The following is a 22,455-nucleotide window of genomic DNA, read 5'->3' on the forward strand; positions in this document are numbered from 1 at the left end:
GAAGTCATTCTTAAAATAGAAAGATGATGTCATTCTTAAAATAGAATTCAAAATGGCCGCTGCGCATAACGTCATTCTCACGCATGCGCAGTCGTGGCCCCAAACCGGCCCCTATACTACTACTTATCTTACGGCGCCATGTAAACAAAATTACTGCCACTATGACCAATTATTGAAATGTTCATAACTCTCATTTTTAAAGCTTATTTTGAGAATTATTTCATTGTCATGAATGATTTATATGAACATAAGAACAACTTTGCCCTTCACTTTAATACAAACATATTATCAATATTTGAGCGCATTTTCAATTTCTTTTTGAGTAATGTGTTTATTCAGTTCTTCAAATATGACAACAGCAGAGTCGTCGCTTTCGTTTCCGCATTCATTTTCATTATCATCATCCTTGCAGTACTTACTGGTATAGTTCATGCAGGTCTGTGCTACACTTACTATCTTGTTGTCCTACAATATTATCCAGTACTTTTTGGGTTAGACCTACCCAGTTATTTCAAATTATCAATGCTGCAATTTAAAGTCTGTGTAACTTTATTTTACAAAAATGTAATACCCTATTATATGCATGCACGACTTTTGTATTTTAAACTGGTTTTGTATCCAACTGTCTACCTTACTTTATACAATAAATAGACTCCGAGAAAATTACTCTTTGGGTGTGAAAAGATTTACATGCAATGTAACTAAAATACTTCTTAATTTGGGGACTGCTTATCATTTAATTCTTCTGAAAATAACGAATCATTACTTTCAATACAACTTATGTCGTTTATAATTTAAATAACTTTGTTTTTAACAATGTATTTGCAGTTCCTTCGTCATATAGTTTTACACTGTTTCTATGCAGTATATGGTCTTCAAGGATTATAAGATTTAAAATGACACTGGTAAGATAGTGCACATCCGATAAATAACGTACAGTAACCTAAGACTCTCATTCAGTCTCATTTACCAGCGTTGGAAATTTGAAGATAAAGATATATGACAGTAGAAATTTTTTAAATAATAAGCAGTCGCCATTAAATTTTATCTTCAAGACAATTAAAATTAAAAAAAAAATACTTCTTTCTTTTAAAGATATGAACACATCTTAAGTCCCAAGGTAAGAAGCACAAGATGCATGTAGTATCACATCTTTCCGTTCTGCAGTTGCTAATCATTCTATTGCATGCAGTTTCTCTTTTTGTTTTGGTTATTTTTAGTTCCTGAGATGGAGTCTTGTAAAGAAGTTCCTCATGCGGGATATAATTACATTTTACCCCAAATTTTACATTGTTTTATGATATAATTGTTTAGTTTTTCTTAAATCTAATGTATATTTTATTCAAACAGATATATTGATCTTTTTCTTACTTAGATCTTAGATCTCTTGTATAAACTGCTCTTGTATAAACTGCTATAAATTAAAATTTAGCCCCATGTGGTTCTGGGACGATCTGTGTATGAAAAGAATTGGAACCACTGCCTTACCCTTGCATGATCGTAAGAGGCAACTAATATGGTCTTAACACTTGGTTTTGCAGTAACTCTGTGATTCTAGCAGGTATGCAAATTTTGATTCCATACCTCATGTTTTTATTTCGATGTAAATGAAATGTGGAACCAAAATTTGTAGTCCTGTTTGGCGCCATATAACCTATACTGTGAAAACCCAAATAAATAAATAAATAAATAAACTAACATTTGTATATTTTGTATTTCTACAGTATTCGCGAACAAACAAAATAATCTACATTTCTGATATTTTCATAAGTCTCGGACCCTAAAGACGTTCTACCGTTAATAATATATACGTAATTGTATGATTTATATCCATACATGTGAACATTCAGCCCTTGGTTTTTCGATCGAGACAAACGTTTGTGTTAAGAAACAAAAAATATAGACTGAATATTAAAAAAAATCATCCAACCATTTTCAAACTAAATCACGGCTACGATCAAGTAAAGATGACCTTTTCTATCACCAAAAATACGTGACTATGTGAATTTTTTTAGGAATAGTCTAGATTCAACCTGAATTTCAGAAAAGGGGTCCCCTTGGGATATTCTGAGTTTTCAGGAGGCTCATATCCTACACCATAAAATGCATCACTTATTTTGATGGGCTGAAACATAATACATGCATATTACATCTGATTTCTTTGTTTTTCGAAATATCTTGTTGAAATTAATCTTTTTAATGTCACATTTTTCGAAAATGACGGTATCTTAACTTCTTGAAAACCTGTAATATCGAAATAAATACACATGTGTATATCCTTACAACATTCGTTTAAATGGAAATACCGATTTATTTGTTTGATGTTATTGAACATTTCATTATTTATTTAAAAAATCAAAATGGTTCAAATATCAAATGTCGGTAAGACAAACTGGCAGGTTTAACTAATTTGCAATTATTTTCGGAAATTATATTTTTCAAAAGTGAACTATTTACCTATTTACATTTTATTATTGTATGTGTTCTATATAGTTTAAGAGCATACTATATAACTATAAATGCATGATATATGTTTGGGAACCAAGCCATAAAATATTAAATTTGATTTTGTTCTTACCCATCACGATCCCGCCCATCAGCCATACTGTCCTATTTTCTGTAGACAATGGTGTAAATTTTTGAATTTCTGCAAAAAAACAACGACAACAAAACATTTTTATTTCTATCAAGTTATCGCTGTAGTTTGGACATTTTAAATTTGAACCCAAACTAATACAGTGCTTTAGGGTATAGCGGATTTTAGGGTATAGAGGATAGGTTGATAAATTTTATATTTAGACTTGAATTATTGTATAAATTTTCATATCATTCTTTTACTGGCATGCAAACAGACATTCTGACATACATTTTAAATATTTGCTCGTTGTGTTATTTTTCATATGTCATCAAATATAAAATAAAGCTATCCCCTATAGACTAAATCAGTGCATATGTAAAAAACGTCAGTGAATGAAAAGTGTTTGATAGAAATTTAAAAAGCTGAATGTTTTTGAAAAGAGAATACATTATTATTCTGATTTATAGTAAAGAAATCTTGGAAAGTTTGTTAAGATGTGGATTTTAAACTAATAATGTAAAAAATGACCAAAGCTATCCTGTACACCCTAAATCAGCTTATATGTAAACAATGGCGTGGAGAGAAAAAAACACATGAATTTCTATGAAAAGCTGACTGTTTTAAGAAGAATAGATGTTTTCTGTCTGATATACTAAAAAAAAATATTATTGTCATTTCTTTGAATTGGAATGCAGGAAAAATTAGTTAGCTATCCGCTATACCCTAAAGCACTGTATGCTATTTTCACCTTAGACATGATTCGAACGGAAATATTAAGCATGCACTAGTATATATTTCTGTAGCTGTTGCATAAATGATTCCTTCTTTGAAATTTCCACTCTAATTTCCCTTTCTTTTTGTCGAAAGTAATTAGTAATACCAAGGAGTCATCGAACAACAGCACAGGGCTAGGTGAGGTTGTGGGAAGGGGGTCGCCCTTTTATACTGGGGGTGTTTTGGGAGGCCACCGAAAAGAATTTTAGAAATATTAAGACGTTAAGTGCTTCAATCTAATTGATTCTAAAGACATTTAGTTTGTATATTAGATCTATAACAGTTTCACTGAACTGTTGATGATGACTGACATTTGGGGGCTCCTCTTCTGGCACTCACAATTTTACATTATTCACTGGCATGGTTACGTTGCTGGTGAAGTTTGCATGGTGTTATGGCAACTACAGTCTTTGAAGCTAACATTTCTGAAACACTTTATATCTTAAAAATATTTTTATTGTAGATCTATACCGAGTTTGTGAACTAATAACTAACTGTGATCATATCAGCTTATGGAAAAACAGAGGTTCGAAGAGTAACTTACAGGTTTAAAGGGGTCAAGATCATTTCGTATATTTGCCTTTTTTAGCAATGGACATACAATATACTGATTTGTTCTCACATCATATTTTTGATCATTGTTTCCTCATACATTTGTCAAATATTTAACTCACACAGCAGAAAATATTATAATTTCCAATCTGAAATGGATCAATACAGTCCATGAATTACCTTTATACAAATGCATAATTAATTTACTATCTGTATATTTTCGCTTACTTTATCAAAGAACATGAATCAATACGTCCTTGCTTTATCTCTTACAATTGACACTCCGTAATTTCCGTGTGATTACGTATTTAAATTAGTTAACTAGGCAGTCTTTGGACGTAAAGTAGCTAAAAAAGCACATAACTTTCCGGGAAATAAACAGAAAACGAAAAATGCCGAAATCGCATAGGGCGGGGAAATGGGAATTTACCTACAATATATGGCCGAGAGTCAAACACACAGGCAATGCATGTCTCCGCGAAGAATCACCCTTCACCTTTAATCCATGTAGCAAAGCTGGCAATACTTGTGGAGAAGATGTAACCCCCTTCCCGCACCACCAAAACAAAAACAAAAAACAATTAAATGAAAACATCGATAAATAAGGTACATACATATATACTGTATACGGAAGGTCGTAGTCAAGGTCTATATGTAATATATACAGTATAGGAAAACGAAAGTGGATTTTTATTGTTGTTTTAATGTAATTTTTCGTACGAGCCATTTATCAATGTTATTATGATTATAAGAAGACGTATTAACGCATTTGTGACAAAGATTAAACTAATATGAGTACTGGAAGACAACTAGAGCTTTACGCTATTCGCACGTAATTAACACTAAATATAGGCATTTTTACTTACATGTGTAGTGCTAAGTATTCCAAGTACAATCAACTTCTTCCTGATATTAAGATTTCAGTAAGAGAGAAATTTTACCCAAGTCTTGGAGATTCCTCAATATACTTTTTTTCGAAAATGGCAATCCCAATCTGTGTACTTTCGATTTACGTGCTATTATCTAATGGTCTATTTATAGCTATTTTCATCTGTATTTTCCGAAAATAATGAATCATTCATTTTCGTGCGGCTGTTCGCGTACGTTTCAAACAATATCGCACACCCTCTCTGTCTCCGAGGCGACAGATCTTCCCGTATGTTTTAAGATTGTCAACCACATTTAAGCAACATTTCATGTTGTTTTTCACTTTTCATCTGTTCTATTAATTAGAGATTTAAGGCCTATACATAGTCTTAGACTACCAAATGAAATTTTGTAATAACCGCCACCCCCCCCCCCCCCCCATGAACTTTTGTAATAACCGCCACCGCCCCCCACCCCCCCATGAAATTTTGTATTAACCGCCACCGCCCCCCCCCCCCCCCCCCCATGAAATTTTGTAATAACCGCCCCCGCCCCCCCCCCCCTCATGAAATTTTGTAATAACCGACCACCGCCCCCCCCCCCACCCCCCACCCACACACCCGCCCACCCCCACTCTTTAAATGCGAAAATATTTTTTTAAAGGCAATTTTGTACTTTTATTTCAATATAATACATTTTTCTTCTGATAGATATTTCAGCAATCTGAATTTTAAAACTGTGTATACATAGCCTTTGAATTCACTTCTTTCTGATTTATCTCAGTTGCACAACCAAGATAGTTATAATTTTTCAGACTGAATATCAACTAAATAAATATACATGTAGTTGATATCATAATTCAAATTTTTAACAAATATCGAATATAATAGAGGCTACAACAGGTCCTATTTTAATATAATTCTCTTGGCACAGCCCCTATGTTTATCAAATTTATATTTATGCTAAAATAACTCAACTAAGATAGGAAAAATCAAATGTTAGCAGCACCACGAGTGAAAACTGAAAACTGATTGACCGCCTTTAATACCCTTATGGCATTTATAAATGCAGGCGCTAATGAAGCGGTTCAAAGACCTGGAGGAGGATGTATGATGGCTGTCTGGTGCTGCTCTACCCCTCCTGTTGCTGCCCCTGTAAGTGGTAGAAGCTGTCCTAAAATTTAATACACAATTAAACACTCTATAAATGCCCTATGGATGTCCAGCTCCAATTCTGTAGTTAACAGTAGTATATTATTGGACATGATGTATCAGTAGCATGTTTTTGGCATATCCCTTACATGTGTACGTCGCAAAACATTGAAGCATGTAGTATCCCCATCGTTACAAAACATTTTACAATCCTTAAAAATTGACACTCTGTACAATCTCCAACATAGTTTCCGAGAGAAAAAAGATCCCGCGTAACTAATCATGCTTGTAAGTGACCTTTTCAAATCAGTAAGCTGGCCTGATTACTGAAGCATTAAAATCCACAACTATGGTAAACGTTGCAAACCCCTCAAATAGATTAAGAGCTCTTCAATCCGTAATCCTAAACACCCAGAACTGTCTCTTCTGGAGTTCCACATGGGTTCGTGCTGTGGTCCCTGCTCTTCCTGGCATACATAAATACTTCTCGTTAAAATAGTAAAATGTCAAGTCTATAATTTGCCTATTTGCAGATGACACTGCCATAAACATATGTCACTTACTTCTGTCATGCAGATACTCGCAGACCCTCCAAAATAACATTTAAAAAAGTGGAAGTTGGACTAGCGAATTTGGATTTAATTCCTCACCACGTTGCAGCTGGAATATAGCTCCGAAGTCTGGTTTCCATCCACACAAGCTCAAATAGATCAAAAAGACGCCAGCGCGTTGAGCTACGTCCGATGTTGGCATTTCATACGTCACTGCAATGGCGTAGGTTAGATCTCCGGCGCATTATACTTTTAGTTAAAAACTGTATGCAAACTTGGACTTCGTAGAATGGTTTAGGATGTTTAGGCCTCGGCTCTAGACTGATTGGTTATAGGAAAAGAAAGAATTTAAATGGTACAGTGTCCTTGAGTAAGGTAGTCCAAATAATAGGACGTTTTGGGACCTCGTGATAATTTTTGACTGTCGCTGTCCCGAGGGATGACAACTATAAAATATCAGATCATAAAATAAGTCATCCCGATAAGCCAAATAAGTAAGGCTATGAGTAAGGTATTAGATAGTTCAAGTCTCTGGTGAGCATAAGGCGTGGATTGGTCAACATAAACATGGTGGGTTTTTTTAATTTGTACAAGAAGCTATACTGGTAGCCTAGCAGCTCTGGTACTACGGTCTGGAACACAGGTGGCAGTAATTAATGTACCTAGGATACAGTATGGGTCCATGAGCCATATACAATTAAATTTATTACAAATATAATGTTTTATGAGAAAAAAAATGACAAAAAGTCATTTTGATATTGTAATAAATTTAAGTGCATATGGCTCATGGACTCGTACTGTATCCTAGGTACGTTACTGCCACCTGTGGTCTGGAACTGTCATCACTAAATATATCTGCACCAGTTAAGGATGGCAAACGTTAGAATGCTACTAGTGCATGTCATATGTAGGCCTTAGTCTATAGTATAGCCTACGCTAGCTGTTTCCTTGGCATGCGAACAGTGCATTTTTATTTGAAGTTTTTACATTTCTTTTTATGAATCTAAGGGAACTATTTGCTTTTGAAGTTACATTTTCAATATGCTAGGTCCACGGTAATGACTTATAATATAGTTACGGCTTATGCCTATAGACCTGTATTTAGTCCAACTAATTTGACGTGATCCTAGGAAATATTGAGATTTTTTTTTCATATGGGCAATATCCCAACTCGCGTCAAACACTCGGAAGACTAAAATAGTTGAAGCAATTTCCGATGAAATTTTCATCGCTGCCGACGCTTTGCATGCTCTAGGTTTAAATGCCGATTATTTCACGAATTGGCCATAAATTCAAATAAAACTTACGGTACATGTATCATAAGGGTATTCAATTCCTCATTGATTTATGTAAAAATTGTCAAATAATATCCACAGTTACGAATTTTCTGTTGATTTAAACCTATGTATATGTACTGTATATACGATTAACGTTTACCCTGCCAGTATACACGCCAATATGCGCAAAGCGATAAAAGCAATAACTGTACTGTGATTCATTTCATCCTCCATTATTTTGATCCTTCAAAGTTTTGACGTTTAGATTGCCAGTCACAAATATAGAACAATCTGAACGTGGAATTATTTTTGACTAGACCTGTATTTTGCCTCTTGTGTTACTTCTAGGTATTTTGCATCTCGTGTTACTTTTAATCAGGTTTTAAGTAGGATGTAAGGAAATATCACTGGCTTTCTTTTTCTCCAAACTGTAACGCACTCTTCTTAAACGTTTATTTAGTCGAATTTCCTTTTATTTCTACTATAAACAGTATTTGTGGCTTGGAGCTACTAATCAAACCGAAAGTAGAAATCTCAAAACGAAAGTAGAATAATGGAACAAATATCACTGGTTTATAGTACACCGGTTTATAATAACAACAAGCCCGAACGTTCGAGCAAAAAACAGATTAAGGAAAATGATGTCAATGCGTAGTGTACTTCAGTCATTTGCAAAAATACACTTTTTTCTGCGATTTACACGTAAACATCCGGTGACGTCATTGTAATGGCGCCCTCCATAAAATGATCGCATTTTGTATATAACAAGTAAATATCGAATACCGTAAGACTTGTCAGTAGTGAAAGGTAAGAAAATTTTAATTTCTAATAATAGTACGAAATGTCCCATTCTTGAAAACAATTCAAATGGCTGCTGTATCTTAGTTTCTTCATCAGTGCACACTTAAAATTTGTTGCGACTTTCGTCCCTAATATCTTTCGAACTTGTCAAACCAGAGCTTGACAAACTGTTTGAAAGCAAAACGTCCTGCATGACGACTTGTTTAGATTTTTCTCTTTGTTCTGCAGCATTTTGTACTCGCCCTTCGGTTCTTTAAGAAAAAATGATATTTATCTGCCGTGTCTAACTCCGTTTTAATGTTGGAAGTGTCTAGGTGACTAGGTCATAGTAGCTGTACAGATCCGTACCTGTAGTCTAGTGTAGAATCTGATTTTAGCGGTACGGATCCATGCCTCTAGACAAGACTGTTAGGGCTATCATATTCAGTATTATCAGAATTCAGGCCCTTTTTGGGACTTTGATATATTACAACTAGATCAGAATATTGTGTACTCGATTTCTCCTACAGTTCCATCCAGTCGAAATGAGACTGTATAATATTGTAAGCATCAAGTAGAGATGCCTATTTTGCCTTGAGTTTTGCATCCGATTTAGTTTCAGTTATGCCCTTTGTTCACACTGTAAAATTTATATGGAAACAAAATGTTTAAAAAGTTAATGTTACATTTGTAACAGTCACAGGAAAAATGTGCAGCCTCGACCAAGACTCGAACCTCGGACCTTTGGCTTACCATGCCAATGCTCTATCAATTGAGCTACCGAGGCCACCCGATACGAGAACCGCTACACACATTCCCTCTTATTGCGAGACATTGGCACTCCGGGCCAATGTCTGCCACAGACTGTTAACCGAATTCAGATGCACACCCCAGCCAAACTGATTCACCCGCATGGGCTCCAAGGGTGAGCATCCCTGACGAGCCCCCAAATGTAACAGTCTTAAGAAAAATGTGCAGCCTCGACCAGGACTCGAACCTCGGACCTTTGGCTTACCGTGCCAATTACGCTCTACCGTAGTACCAATTGAGCTACCGAGGCCACCCGATACAAGAACCGCTACACATTTGAGTGATTTATTTAGTATATAAATGAGGTTTAAACTGAAAAAATCCCATGGGTTTTTCCAGGGAAATGAGCAAAATTTCTTCCAAATGACATCATTTGCTAAAGCTGCATAATATTCATCTGGTGTGGTTCAGTAGAAAATTTGTTGTGTTCAAGGACTCTTACTCTTACCATCTTTTGTCTATCTTTGCAGTTAACAGACAAGAAAGATGTTTCGTTCAAGGAGACGAGAAAACTTCGGAGTTATGCTGCTGGCCCTGCAGTTATTTCAGTTCGGATTTGACAGAATACCACCGGTCACACTTGTATCAATATTGGGGCAGGTTGCAATATTCCTTCGCATTGGCGACCTAGACAGGTGGTTTGGATCTGTTCAAGACGTGTGTATCAGTACTCATTATGTATTAACACAGAAACAGTGGAGTCGACTCATTCTCGGAACATTAGTTCATGGCAGTGACATGCATCTTTATTTCAATATGGTGTCTTTACTATGGAAGGGGGTGTTTTTAGAGAGACGGTTTAAAAGTCAGTATTTTGCATACCTGTTGGCTGTATTTACTGTGTTGTCGAGTGTGATTCTGGTTGGACTCAACTGGGTGATGGCTGAGGTGTTTGGTGACAGGTCATACATGCTAGGCTGTGCTGTAGGATTTTCAGGTAAGGACTCACAGGTGAAAGGAAATCTAACTATTGAGCTGCTTTCTTTAAGGAAGATGTAGCAATTTTTTAGCTCGCCTGAGCCAAAGGCCCATGGTAAGCTTTTGTGACCGCTTAATGTCTGTCGTACGTCGTGTGTTGTGCATCCGTCAACATTTTCTAAAAAAATCTTCTTCTTGAAAACCACTGGGCAGAACAACACCAAACTTCACAGGAATGATCCTTGGGTGGCCCACTTTCAAAATTGTTCAAAGAATTGAATTCCATGGAGAACTCTGGTTGCCATGGCAACCGAAAGGGAGAACTTTAAAAATCTTCTTATCCAAAACCACAGAGCCTAGGGCTTTGATATCTGGTATGTAGCATCATCAAGTAAACCTCTACCAAGATTGTTCAAATTATCCCCCTAGGGTCAAATGTGGCCACGCCCTGGGGGTCACATGGTTTATATAGACTTATATAGGGAAAAAGTTTTAAAATCTTCTTATCTAAAACTACAAGACATTGGCCTTTGATGTTTGGTTTGTAGCATTGTCTTATGGTCCTCTACCAAAACTGTTCAAATTTTACCCCTGGGGTGAAAAGAGGCCCCACCCTGGGGTCCCAATTTTTTACATAGACTTATATAGGAAAAAACTTTAAAAATCTTTTTACCTGAAACTGCAAGGCCTAGGCTTTTGATATTTGGTGTGATGCATTGCCTAGTAGTCCTCTACCAAATTTTTTCAAATATGCCCCTGGGGTTAAAAAGAGGCCCCGCCCCAAGGGTCACTTAGTTATTATATGAGTTGTATCTATACACAGGTGAGCGCTTTAGGGTCAATGACCCTCTTGTTTAAGATACAGCTTTGAAATTTGGATGACATAAATTATATAGTTTTGCACATCGATCTTAAAACTGACTTTTACTGACCATGAATGTGACCTACTGACCTACTTTCTTAATATTTTAGCATCGTTTGACATTTGAAACATGTAGCACATAATACTCAGGTGAGCGGTCCAGGGTCATCATGACCCTCCTGTACTAGACTTTCAGGTTCAAGTTGTGATGCACTTCTGTTCTGTCTCATTTATTTGATTGAAACTTAAATAGATGCTCCACATTATTAGCCACATGATATTACACAATGTCCTGGTGCATTACTTTTGCAGAAATTTCCATGAATTATGTCCCTTTTATACTTATTTAATGTTTTGATACACTTCTCTATCCCTGTTAGACACAGACTGTTACATTTGACACAGACTTAAGCTTTTGTCCAATATCTTCATCCGCATTGGAGTAATTAAACACTTCAGTGACAGCTCCAGTTTCCTCAGATGTGCCCAGTTTCACTATCCAGCATCGAAATAGTCGAGTGCACTGTCTCCTGTGACAGCTCTTGTATATTAATATGAGTTAATAATCAAGTAATAGAATGATAAATAAATAGAAACAAGATGTATGTTAAGGTAGATAAAAATTGTTTTAAAATCCGAATGTGATGGGGTAACATCATTTATCAGTAAAAAAGATTAAAGCCCAGATCTGGCATACATAAATCTAAATCAGTCCATGAATAGATAACACCCCTTATATTTATTAATAAAAACAGCATTATTTCTATCTTTTTAAAGATCGAGTATATGAAAAAAATTGACATATGAAATAATTCGAAGTTAGATCATAGAATCAGCAGTAAGTTTGCAGACCTCTGTCATAATGGGCAAATATCTCAAAAGTAAGCGCACTGACATACGCTTTCATTTTATCATTTGATGGAACAAAATTGTGTTAATTAACATCTGTGAAATGATTCATTAAAATCTACATTGTATGATTTTTACAATAATCAAAAATGTCATCAAATTAGTGAATTCCAATATGAAAACATGTTTTAGTTCCAAATTGTTTAAATCAGTTTAGCAAAATATCAAGCACATGGCCCTGTCTTTTTTTATTGGCTGGATTTTCTATGAACATCATAATGCTTTTGAAAATTCAGAGTTAAGTTGAATTCTACATTGTAGGAAGTATTGTGATCAAATGTGCAAAATCACCTTAATCATTGACAGTGACATTGTATTTATTTGGCATTCAGCCCATATTAAGAGTAGACTGACACTTATTATAAACATAAACACATGATGATAAAATATTATATGTTAGTTGAGAATTTTATATATTGCTTAAAGTAAATCTACACTGAAAATCAAATTTCATGCTATTTATACTTTAAACATTGTGCTGCATATCAAAAATTGCCTTTTATTCTTGGAATGCGTAGTATCTAAACTTGATACTAGTATGACATCTACAAAGTTGCAGCTAACTGGAATTCTAAACTTATGAAAAATTTTATTCTGAAACTATTTCTAAGGAATTTTTATTTCACCTTTGTCTCTATTGTAGTTATATATAAATTTACAGATTCTGATCATGTTTTAGAGTGCTGTTCTGTCCAGGGTTGTATAAGGTAGACTGTAGTTTTACAAGAGAATGCCAAAAATTTCCTTACATTAACATAATAATGCAAATATTACGCAACAGTAAAATGAAACATATACCGATGATACAGTACCATTTTGAGCTGTCTGAACTTGTCCCTAGTCATTCTTAAACGTATTGATCCTTTGAACTTTGTACAAATTAAGTTAAAAATTACAAATTGATCAAACCAAACTTATCCAAAATAATTTCGCAATATATTAACTTCATGTATTTGTTTACAATTTTACCATATATTTTGTTCTTATATCTTATGTTTGCAGGTGTTATATTTGCCCTGAAGGTGTTGACAATACACTACTCGCCCACCGGGCTCCACTATGCCCTAGGATTTATACCTGTTCCATCCAAATATATCTACTGGGTAGAGCTGGGCCTAATCCAGCTTATCTATCCCAATGCCTCATTTACAGGTAACAAAAATTATCTCATTTTGTATGTTAAAGGGCATGTTCAGATTTATGTTAAAGTTTAAAGTTGATTTGGTTTGTTTTCAGTCTTACTAAATGCTAAGGGCATGTGGACAAATTTCAGATTTGAGGAAAATAGTTCACTGCATTTGAATTTTGTTGATTGACACAATTGTTGCATACTTGAGATATGCACTCCATGAATAGAACCTGATAAAGATTTAACAATGATAACTTAAGTTTAACATTCCAAGGGAGGTTATTCACAGTTGCAATGTTGATGATTGACAATACAGTGTAACTATTTCATAACAAAACCTCTAAAGAGCACATACTTCCTTACAAATGCAGGAATTCCATTTCTGCTATTGTAAGTTCAAACATTGATTATGATTTGTTAACCTCTAAATTAGAGCATCGGTTTTTTATATGACCTACAATTCCACTTTTTTAGTGGTTTTGCTGTATAGAGGCTGCACTGAAGATGAACACTTTAGATTTTATTGCACATTGATAATTTTATAAATTTAAACATATTTAACATTATTATATGTGTTTACCTCTACATATTTCAGGTCATTTAGCAGGTATCCTGGTTGGTTTACTCTACATTAAAGGTCCACTTAAACACATTATGGACAGTTTTTGGCCACCAGGTAAGTGCATTATTTTAGTTTGGTATTTTTGACATACAGTCAAACATTAAATGGAGTTGAGTAAAATGCTTGAGTTATCTAATGTTTCGAGTGATCCAAACAAAGTATAAGGAAAAATAGCCTGAACCGAATAAATTGCTTGAGCCCAGGTGATGCTCAAGCAAGTGGTTTGTTTTACTGTAGTCCAATGCCGGCTTTATATTTTCATGTCAGCTGTGAAAGATTAGCTTAGAATTCTGTGCAGTATTAAAATTTTGGCTAAAACTAGGAAAGAAGGTTGAAATATTGAGCTAATATTAGTTAGAGTAATAATTATATATAAAATTATTTATTTATTACTACTAGCGGGTGACGTTATTTGGCACTGTGCCCTATTTAGTGTTATTTCAAGCTAGAATTTGATGAAATCATTCATGAGAAAGGTTGTAGTGTCAGTATTTGCATATGTATCAGTCTCTACATATAACAGCAAACCTGTGCTGAAATAGTCCAAATGTTTAATCAAGTTGCCAGGTACAAATAAATCTATTCTTTAATTGTGTTGTGTCTGGGACAAATAAGTCTACACTTTCAAAACTTGTTATTTTAGTTTTACAAGTACAATTAAACATGTACAGCCATGTTATGCCTGTAAGGTAAATTGCAATGTTCTGGATTTTACTTAGAGACTTATTGAATAAAGAAGGAAATCCAACACGTATGTGTACAAGTATAAGATTGCAGCCTCTATATTTTCATAAAATTCTTGACTTGAATGGCTCAGAAATACAAGTATGACATTTTTGCTTTAATAAAACAATTCCTTAATATTAATTGTTTATTTCTAAAGAAATTCTATATTTGTAAGATTATGAAAAAAGCAATGTGCTTATTTAAATTCAGAGAGAACCCTTTGATTTACTAAGTGCAGATTTTTACTGTAAAGTTTGGAATGTTTTTTATTTAGCGTGGATGTCTACCAAAGTCTCCACTTGGAACCAACAGAACAATTTGTTTTCATGACACAGTATTGTATTAACCTGTTTGGTATCCTGTTTAGGTGGATACTGCTGAAAACAGTATCAGTTAGCACCCAACACAGAACATTAGTAAGAATACTGCTTTTAATGGAGAATCAAACTCGACCACTGGCATTGTAGTCCAACCTGCCAGCCACTTAACCACTGACTCCATTCTAGAGTAATGCATCCGTAAGCCAAAATTTCACATACAAACATGCATAAGTACTTGTTAATTATTTTCTGCTATCACTTATTATATACATACGCAGGTTGCCAGGAATTTTTGGATACATGTACACACATTTATATACTTTCATGATTCTTTGCTTGTATTTCAATGATTTCAATGTTAATTATTTCTACTTTTAGATCCATCCTACAGATATACAGCAGGGACAGCTGGGTATCAGAGGCCTAATACTAGAGGATATACTATAGGTTTGTAAACTAAGACATTAAGGTCAGATTGCATGCTGTATGGTTTCGCATTCATATGTAAAGAAGTCTAAAATAGGTAGTTTTCATATTTCACAAGGCTGTGGTATGTAGATTGAAAGCAAGGATATTTAAACTAATTGTGGTTTTATTTCCTTGCTTTTAAGTGGTTTATATAGAGGATATTGAAGTTTTTTGCATGAATATGGTTTTTATTTTCATCATGTGGCATGAAAATAAAATATTTCACGAGTGGCATAGCCACGAGTGAAATATGTTAATGCTCAGGTGAGTTATTGTGATCGCTCGATGTCCGGCGTCTGTCTGTCTGTCGTCTGTCAACATTTAGCTTGTGTATGCGATAGAAGCTGTATTTTTCAATTGATCTTCATGAAATTTGGTCAGAATGATCGCCTTGATGAATTCTAGTCGAGTTCGAATATGGGTCATCTTGGATCAAACAGTAGCTCACTAGGTCAAATCAAAGAAAAACCTTGTGTATGCGATAGAGGCTGTATTTTTCAATTCATCTTTATGAAATTTGGTCAGATTGATTGCCTTGATGAAATCTAGGCCAAATTTGAATATGGGTCATCTGGGGTCAAAAATTAGGTCACTAGGTCAAATCGAAGAAAAACCTTGTGTATGCGATAGAGGCTGCATTTTTCAATTGATCTTCATGAAACTGGTCAGAATGATTGCCTTGATGAATTCTAGGTCAAATCAAAGTATGGGTTATCTAGGGTCAAAAACTAGGTCACTAGGTCATATCAAAGAAAATGCTTGTTTGAGTTTAAAGAGACCACATTTTTGGTCCAATCCTAATGAAAATTGGCCAGAATATTTGTTTCCATGATATCACTAGGTCAAACATGTTTACACTGTTATGGTTTGTTTCTCAGGTGAGCAACCTAGGGCCACCATACCTAGAGATGAAAATAAAACCCATATTCATGCAAAAAAAACTTGAATTTTCTGTTTACTATATACACAAATGATTTAAAACTTTGTTTGTTTAAATTTAGAAGTTAGAACGAGCGACAGAAACAACAATGCATTTTCAAGACAGCTGAAATTTAGTCTGGTTTTTAGAAATAAACATAAAACGTTACCTTTACAGCATCCACAAAGACATTAAATATGAAAGTGTAGTTGTATGAGTTGCATACAACTTGCAGTTCCCAATAATTTCGACATATTTGTTGTGTTGTCATTTTCTGGCATTTCTCAAATGTTCTCCCGAGTAATGTCCCTTTGCGTGGGATTAATTGCCGTGTACTCGTACAAATACCAGTTAGAATGTACCATAGGCGGGCTGCGATCATTGTAAATTCTATTATTTTGACTTGAAATAGTTTGCTTCACTATTCATATACATTTTTTCCCCTTCAAATGGTAAATCTACCAAAGTAACTGCCCAAGAATACCAAAGTAGTTCCGTAATAGCAGTGAAAATATAGAAAATATGTTCACTGCAGTGAAAATATAGAAAAATATGTTTCACTGTAGTGAAAATATAGAAAAATATGTTTCACTGTAGTGAAAGATAAATATACCGGTAGTGAAAATATGAATTATATTTCATCAACATTTTCCAGTATTTCATTAGTATGTATATAATAAATAACAATACTTATATTCGGATAAACTCACTGTTATCTGTTTTTTAATGCGTTAATATTATATGAATAACTCAGGCCAGTGAGGGTGATATATAAGGAATTTGTTCATTTGGAAAGCTAAAAAAATAGTCCCCAACAAATACTATATTTTCACAGTATGTATATTTTACATGTTAGATCAAATGGCTTTCACTTGTGAACACCAGATCTTACTTTCTCACTTGTGGCTATGCCACTTTTCTGGATATTGCATCAGTACTGGTGTTCAGTCTGTGAAAAATATTTCAATCGTACACTGAAATGAACAAATATCCTCATTATCCCACTCAAATACAACTATATCCAAGAGCACTCGCACTGTGTATTTATATCACTCACAGGAGGAAGACGGGCAGAGTACAGAGCCAATTATGAGGATAATAGGAATGATAATTACAGAGATAATAGATATGATGAATATACAGGTGGTCTCAGTGAGGAGGAACAGTTGAGACGAGCAACAGAACAAAGTCATTGGGATAACAGAGGTAAGAAAAATACATGGTAACTGTAGAAACAGTAGTTGTAGGGATATAAGTATAAGACAGGATGTATATACATGTGTTGTCAATGAAGAGGAACAGTTGAGACAAGCAAAAGAGCTAAATCAGTGGGATCAAAACTTTTTTTGTGACCCCCAAAAATGTTAGGGGTGATTAGAGTTGACCTTGACCTTATGTCTGTTTGTCCATTTGTTCAAATTTGTGTTGTGCATATCTCAAAAAGTATATGACCCAGGGTAATCAAAAAATTGAAAGGTAAGGTTAGATTTCATGGAAGAAAAGAGCACCACAAATACAGCCATAGAGCCATGCATTGCAAAGCAGGCCCACAACAAAAAGAAACTGTTGCGGAAAAATATAGCAGATACGTTGCTTCGAAAATCCACCAAGTACATTTTAATTATAAGCAGAGTACAAAAATACACCCACGGATAACCAGCGACCAAAATTATGGTGGGCACCTAACTTCAGTCATAGTAAAAGGAGAGGGGGCATAAATGGAAGAGGGCAACAGGTAGTGGAGAGTGTAGAAAGAAACACTTAACAACAAACGAGACAATGGATATAACATGAAATACACAAGTAACAAAAAACAAGTTGAAAATATGGGCACTGCCTTTGAACAGTTCAGTCAGTAGCCTTTAAAAAAAGGAAACTGGGGGATTAAATGCTTTAAGGGCTTGCCAACCTCATACTTTCAACAAGTTACTCAAGACAGTGTAAATAAAATAACTTCTTGCTGAGAAAGGCTTTAACATTAGTGACAAAATGCCAGATTATTTAAAGTAAAACATTTAAATAGAATCAATCTAGGTATAATTACACTAGTGTTCTCAACAACTTGCCTGAAGTCAGAGCACCAAGAGCCTGACAGGATTGTCATTCATCTTTAGAAGTTGTGCATCGGGTGTTTTAATCAGAATTTCTAACAACTATTGCAGAGTAATGGCCCTTAACTTAGTTCAAAATATGCATAAAAATTTGTGTCTCATGTATCTTAAAAAAATTGACTTAAAGTCATGAAACATTTAGGGATATTGTTCAACATATGAAGTTTTGCACCTTGTGTTTTTTTAGGATTGGAGGATTGTTATATAGCATGTGAAGTTGTGCACATGGTGTTCTATTTGGGATCTCACACAGCCAGACCAGAGTTATCGTCATTGACTTAGTAAAAATACAGATAAAATGCTTTAAAGTTATTTTTGCATATGTCGTAAAAATATTTGACTTAAAGTCATGAAGCCATGTAGTAATAATATTCAGCATGTGAATCTGTGCTTCTGAGTTTTGTTTTGGATTTCACTTTGCAGTTATGGCCCTTGATCTAGTCAAAATATGCATTAAGGGCATAAAAGTTTTTGTCCCATGTATCTCAAAACTTATTTGACCTAGAGTCATAAAACATAAGAGGATTATTAAATAGCATATAAAGTTGTGCATCTGCAGTTCTGTTTGGGATTTTACTCAACTAGACCAAAGTTATGGTCCTTAACTTAGTGAAAAGTACACATGAAGGGCTTGAACGTTTGTGTTGCATATGTCTGAAAAATATTTCGACTCAAGTCATGAAACCACGAGCAGTGACAGCAGGAAGTTGGGGCACCATTGTCCTGTGGATACACATCTAGTTTTAGATTTTCTGAAGCTGATATATTGATGTGGAATACAGGTCCTTGACTGAGTGAATATCTACTGTTCCATCCAGAAATCTGTCAAATGGAAATGTAAAGCTAGAAATGATATTGAAATTGAAAGAAATGCTGTGTTTTTAGCTCACCTGTCACAAAGTGACAAGGTGAGCTTTTGTGATAGTGCGGTGTCCATCGTCCATCCGTCCGTCCGTCCGTCCGTAAACTTTTGCTTGTGACCACTCTAGAGGTCACATTTTTCATGGGATCTTTATGAAAGTTGGTCAGAATGTTCACCTTGATGATATCTAGGTCAAGTTCGAAACTGGGTCACATGCCGGTAAAAACTAGGTCAGTAGGTCTAAAAACAGAAAAACCTTGTGACCTCTCAAGAGGCCATATATTTCACAAGATCTTCATGAAAATTGGTCAGAATGTTCACCTTGATGATATCTAGGTCAGGTTTGAAACTGGGTCATGTGCCCTCAAAAACTAGGTCAGTAGGTCTAACAATAGAAAAACCTTGTGACCTCTCTAGAGGCCATATATTACACAAGATCTTCATGAAAATTGGTCAGAATGTTCACCTTGATGATATCTAGGTCAAGTTCGAAACTGGGTCATGTGCCTTGAAAAACTAGGTCAGTAGGTCAAATAATAGAAAAACCTTGTGACCTCTCTAAAGGCCATATTTTTCATGGGATCTGTATGAAAGTTGGTCTGAATGTTCATCTTGATGATATCTAGGTCAAGTTCGAAAATGGGTCACATGCCGTCAAAAACTAAGTCAGTAGGTCAAATAATAGAAAAACCTTGTGACCTCTCTAAAGGCCATATTTTTCACGGGATCTTTATGAAAATTGGTCTGAATGTTCATCTTGTTAATATCTAGGTCAAGTTCAAAACAGGGTCATGTGCAGTCAAAAACTAGGTCAGTAGGTCTAAAAATAGAAAAACCTTGTGACCTCTCTAGAGGCCATACTTGTGAATGGATCTCCATAAAAATTGGTCAGAATGTTCATCTTGATGATATCTAGGTCAAGTTCGAAAGTGGGTCAAGTGCCTTCAAAAAATAGGTCAGTATGTCAAATAATGAAAAAACATTGTGACCTCTCTAGAGGCCATACCCTTGAATGGATCTTCATGAAAATTGGTCAGAATGTTCACCTTGATGATATCTAGGTCAGGTTTGAAACTGGGTCACGTGCCTTAAAAAACTAGGTCAGTAGGTCAAATAATAAAAAAACCTTGTGACCTCTCTAGAGGCCATACTTTTCATGGGATCTGTATGAAAGTTGGTCTGAATGTTCATCTTGATGATATCTAGGTCAAGTTTGAAACTGGGTCAACTGCGGTCAAAAACTAGGTCAGTAGGTCTTAAATTATTAAAATCTTTTGACCTCTCTAGAGGCCATATTTTTCAATGGATCTTCATGAAAATTGATCTGAATGTTCACCTTGATGATATCTAGGTCAGTTTCGAAACTGGGTCACGTGCGGTCAAAAACTAGGCCAGTAGGTATAAAAATAGAAAAACCTTGTGACCTCTCTAGAGGCCATATTTTTCATGAGATCTTCATGAAAATTAGTGAGAATGTTCACCTTGATGATATTGAGGTAAAGTTCAAAACAAGGTCATGTACCTTCGAAAACTAGGTCAATAGGTCAAATAATAGAAAAACCTTGTGACCTCTCTAGAGACCATATTTTTCAATGGATCTTCATGAAAATTGGTCAGAATTTTTATCTTGATAATATCTAGGTCAGTTCAAAACTGGGTCACATGAGCTCAAAAACTGGGTCACTATGTCAAATAATAGAAAAAACGACGTCATACACAAAACTGGGTCATGTGGGAAGAGGTGAGCGATTCAGGACCATCATGGTCCTCTTGTTTTTTAATACTTTCATATTAAAGGGGTGTAATCACAAACTTTCATAGTAGGGATCTAACTATATGTAAGAGGTCGTTTGGTTCCTTAAAATTCTCTAAAGTGAAAAATGTCAAAAAAATGTTTGCTGAAATTGCAAGCCTTTGCTTTGTTATCATATTACAAAAACAAGCATACAAAATCATTTAGAATATATATTTTAAAAATAAGTATTTAATATATGGAGTGTTTGTTAAAACAAAGGTATGCATTTATGTAAATATTAAATGTGTGACTAAACCTGTAAAATATTGTTGAATTCTTGATTACATGGTGCACTTGAGAAAAAATCTCTAAATGGCACTGTTTATAAAAAGAGTTCTTTTGTTGATTTCTTATTGACTTTTGCTTAAGGTAACACTTCTAAAATTACCTATCCACTAAGCTTCTCCAGAACCTTTTTTTTTCAGTAAATTTAGACTGAATTAATTTATTCTAAGTAATTAGAAGTTTGATTGATGTGTCAGCTAAAGCAGTGTGATGAAATACAAGTTATGCCTGAATAGACCCATAGAGTGTAAAGGAGGTCTCAGTTTAAATAAGCAGAGGATATGTTGGATAACAGTGGATGTTGTTTCCAGCAGATGTTATTGGAAGCATTTAAATTATGCAGAGGTTTAAGTCACTTTTTCTTATATTGTTTATGTATAGTTGTTCCTGTATGTGTAAAGTGCAAAAATCTTCTTGTCAGAAACTGCAGACCCAATTTCAACATAATTTCACAGATACTTTCCTTGCATGGCCCTCTGCCAAAACTGTTCAAACAAGCTGTGAAATTCAGATGAGCTCTCTTGTTCATATTGCAGTCATGATGTTGCATATTATTTTTAGAACAAATAGATATTTTTGTGTTTTTCAGGGCAAAACAGTCAACAGGACAGACTATATCCAGATTTAGATGAAATACGAAGAAGACGGGCTGACCGGTACACTTGATGCAGCTTACAGACTACTTCCATTTTTGTGTATTTATTGGGCTAAGAAAGATGCCATGGACAAGAACTGTGATACTTATTTGGTGCATGTGTCTGTATCTGCACAAAATCCCTGTATTAAGATTTTTCTGGCTGATTGTTATGGCAAAAATGCCATCACCCACTCTCATTGTGTTCATGACTTATATGCTTGGTTGTATTCTCTGCTTCCAAAGGAGTTTTTACAGATTTTGTAAACTATCACAACAGCAATCTTTCAGTGCCTTGTGTTGGCGGTAAAAAAGTCTTCCTGCACTAGGATTCAGTGTTGTTGTATTTTCTGGTCCTTTGGTATCTTGGGAGTCCATTCCATATTGTGTAATAGAATTCCGTTAATAAGCCTCTGGTTGCACTTGTACTGGTTGCACTTTCAGTTACCTTTCATGAACAGACTAGGTCAAACCAAGTCTGCTGTTATTTTGCTTGGTTGCAGACTGTACTGCCAAAGGATATTTTTACAGATTTTATGCCAAATTCCATAATGG

General features: G+C 34.9%; 2 protein-coding genes across 4 annotated transcripts in view; one reads left to right on the top strand and one right to left on the bottom strand.

Annotated features, from left to right (window-relative positions):
* The window catches only part of LOC123554012 (NFX1-type zinc finger-containing protein 1-like), a 29,481-nt gene extending 21,026 nt beyond the window's left edge, over nucleotides 1–8,455 (bottom strand). Inside the window, exons 1-2 of one of the 3 annotated variants that reach the window (XM_053548574.1) lie at nucleotides 8,411–8,455; nucleotides 2,579–2,647 (exon numbers count right to left, since the gene is read on the bottom strand). In XM_053548574.1, the coding sequence (XP_053404549.1) occupies nucleotides 2,579–2,604 (26 nt within the window). In that variant the 5' untranslated portion in view covers nucleotides 2,605–2,647; nucleotides 8,411–8,455. Of the gene's footprint in view, nucleotides 1–2,578; nucleotides 2,648–4,770; nucleotides 4,929–8,410 lie in introns of those variants that run through there. The other 2 variants (XM_053548573.1, XM_045343825.2) reach the window with 2 other exon arrangements.
* LOC123554011 (rhomboid-related protein 4-like) lies at nucleotides 8,433–22,231 on the top strand. The gene is made up of 7 exons (XM_053548576.1): nucleotides 8,433–8,557; nucleotides 9,811–10,277; nucleotides 13,032–13,181; nucleotides 13,754–13,834; nucleotides 15,205–15,273; nucleotides 17,273–17,419; nucleotides 21,856–22,231. The coding sequence occupies exons 2-7, from the start codon at nucleotides 9,827–9,829 to the stop codon at nucleotides 21,930–21,932; spliced, it is 975 nt and encodes a 324-aa protein (XP_053404551.1). The 5' UTR covers nucleotides 8,433–8,557; nucleotides 9,811–9,826; the 3' UTR covers nucleotides 21,933–22,231.
* Nucleotides 22,232–22,455: the final 224 nt, after the last annotated feature.

Source organism: Mercenaria mercenaria, chromosome 7 (genome assembly GCF_021730395.1).
Source record: "Mercenaria mercenaria strain notata chromosome 7, MADL_Memer_1, whole genome shotgun sequence".
NCBI classification, from domain to species: Eukaryota; Metazoa; Mollusca; class Bivalvia; order Venerida; family Veneridae; genus Mercenaria; species Mercenaria mercenaria.

Excerpts from the sequence above, each read along its gene's own strand:
- LOC123554011 (XM_053548576.1), top strand. The coding sequence starts at position 9,827 with ATGTTTCGTTCAAGGAGACGAGAAAACTTCGGAGTTATGCTGCTGGCC. Across the intron at positions 10,278-13,031 it reads CTGTGCTGTAGGATTTTCAG|GTGTTATATTTGCCCTGAAG; the intron begins GTAAGGACTCAC and ends TTATGTTTGCAG. Across the intron at positions 13,835-15,204 it reads GGACAGTTTTTGGCCACCAG|ATCCATCCTACAGATATACA; the intron begins GTAAGTGCATTA and ends TTCTACTTTTAG.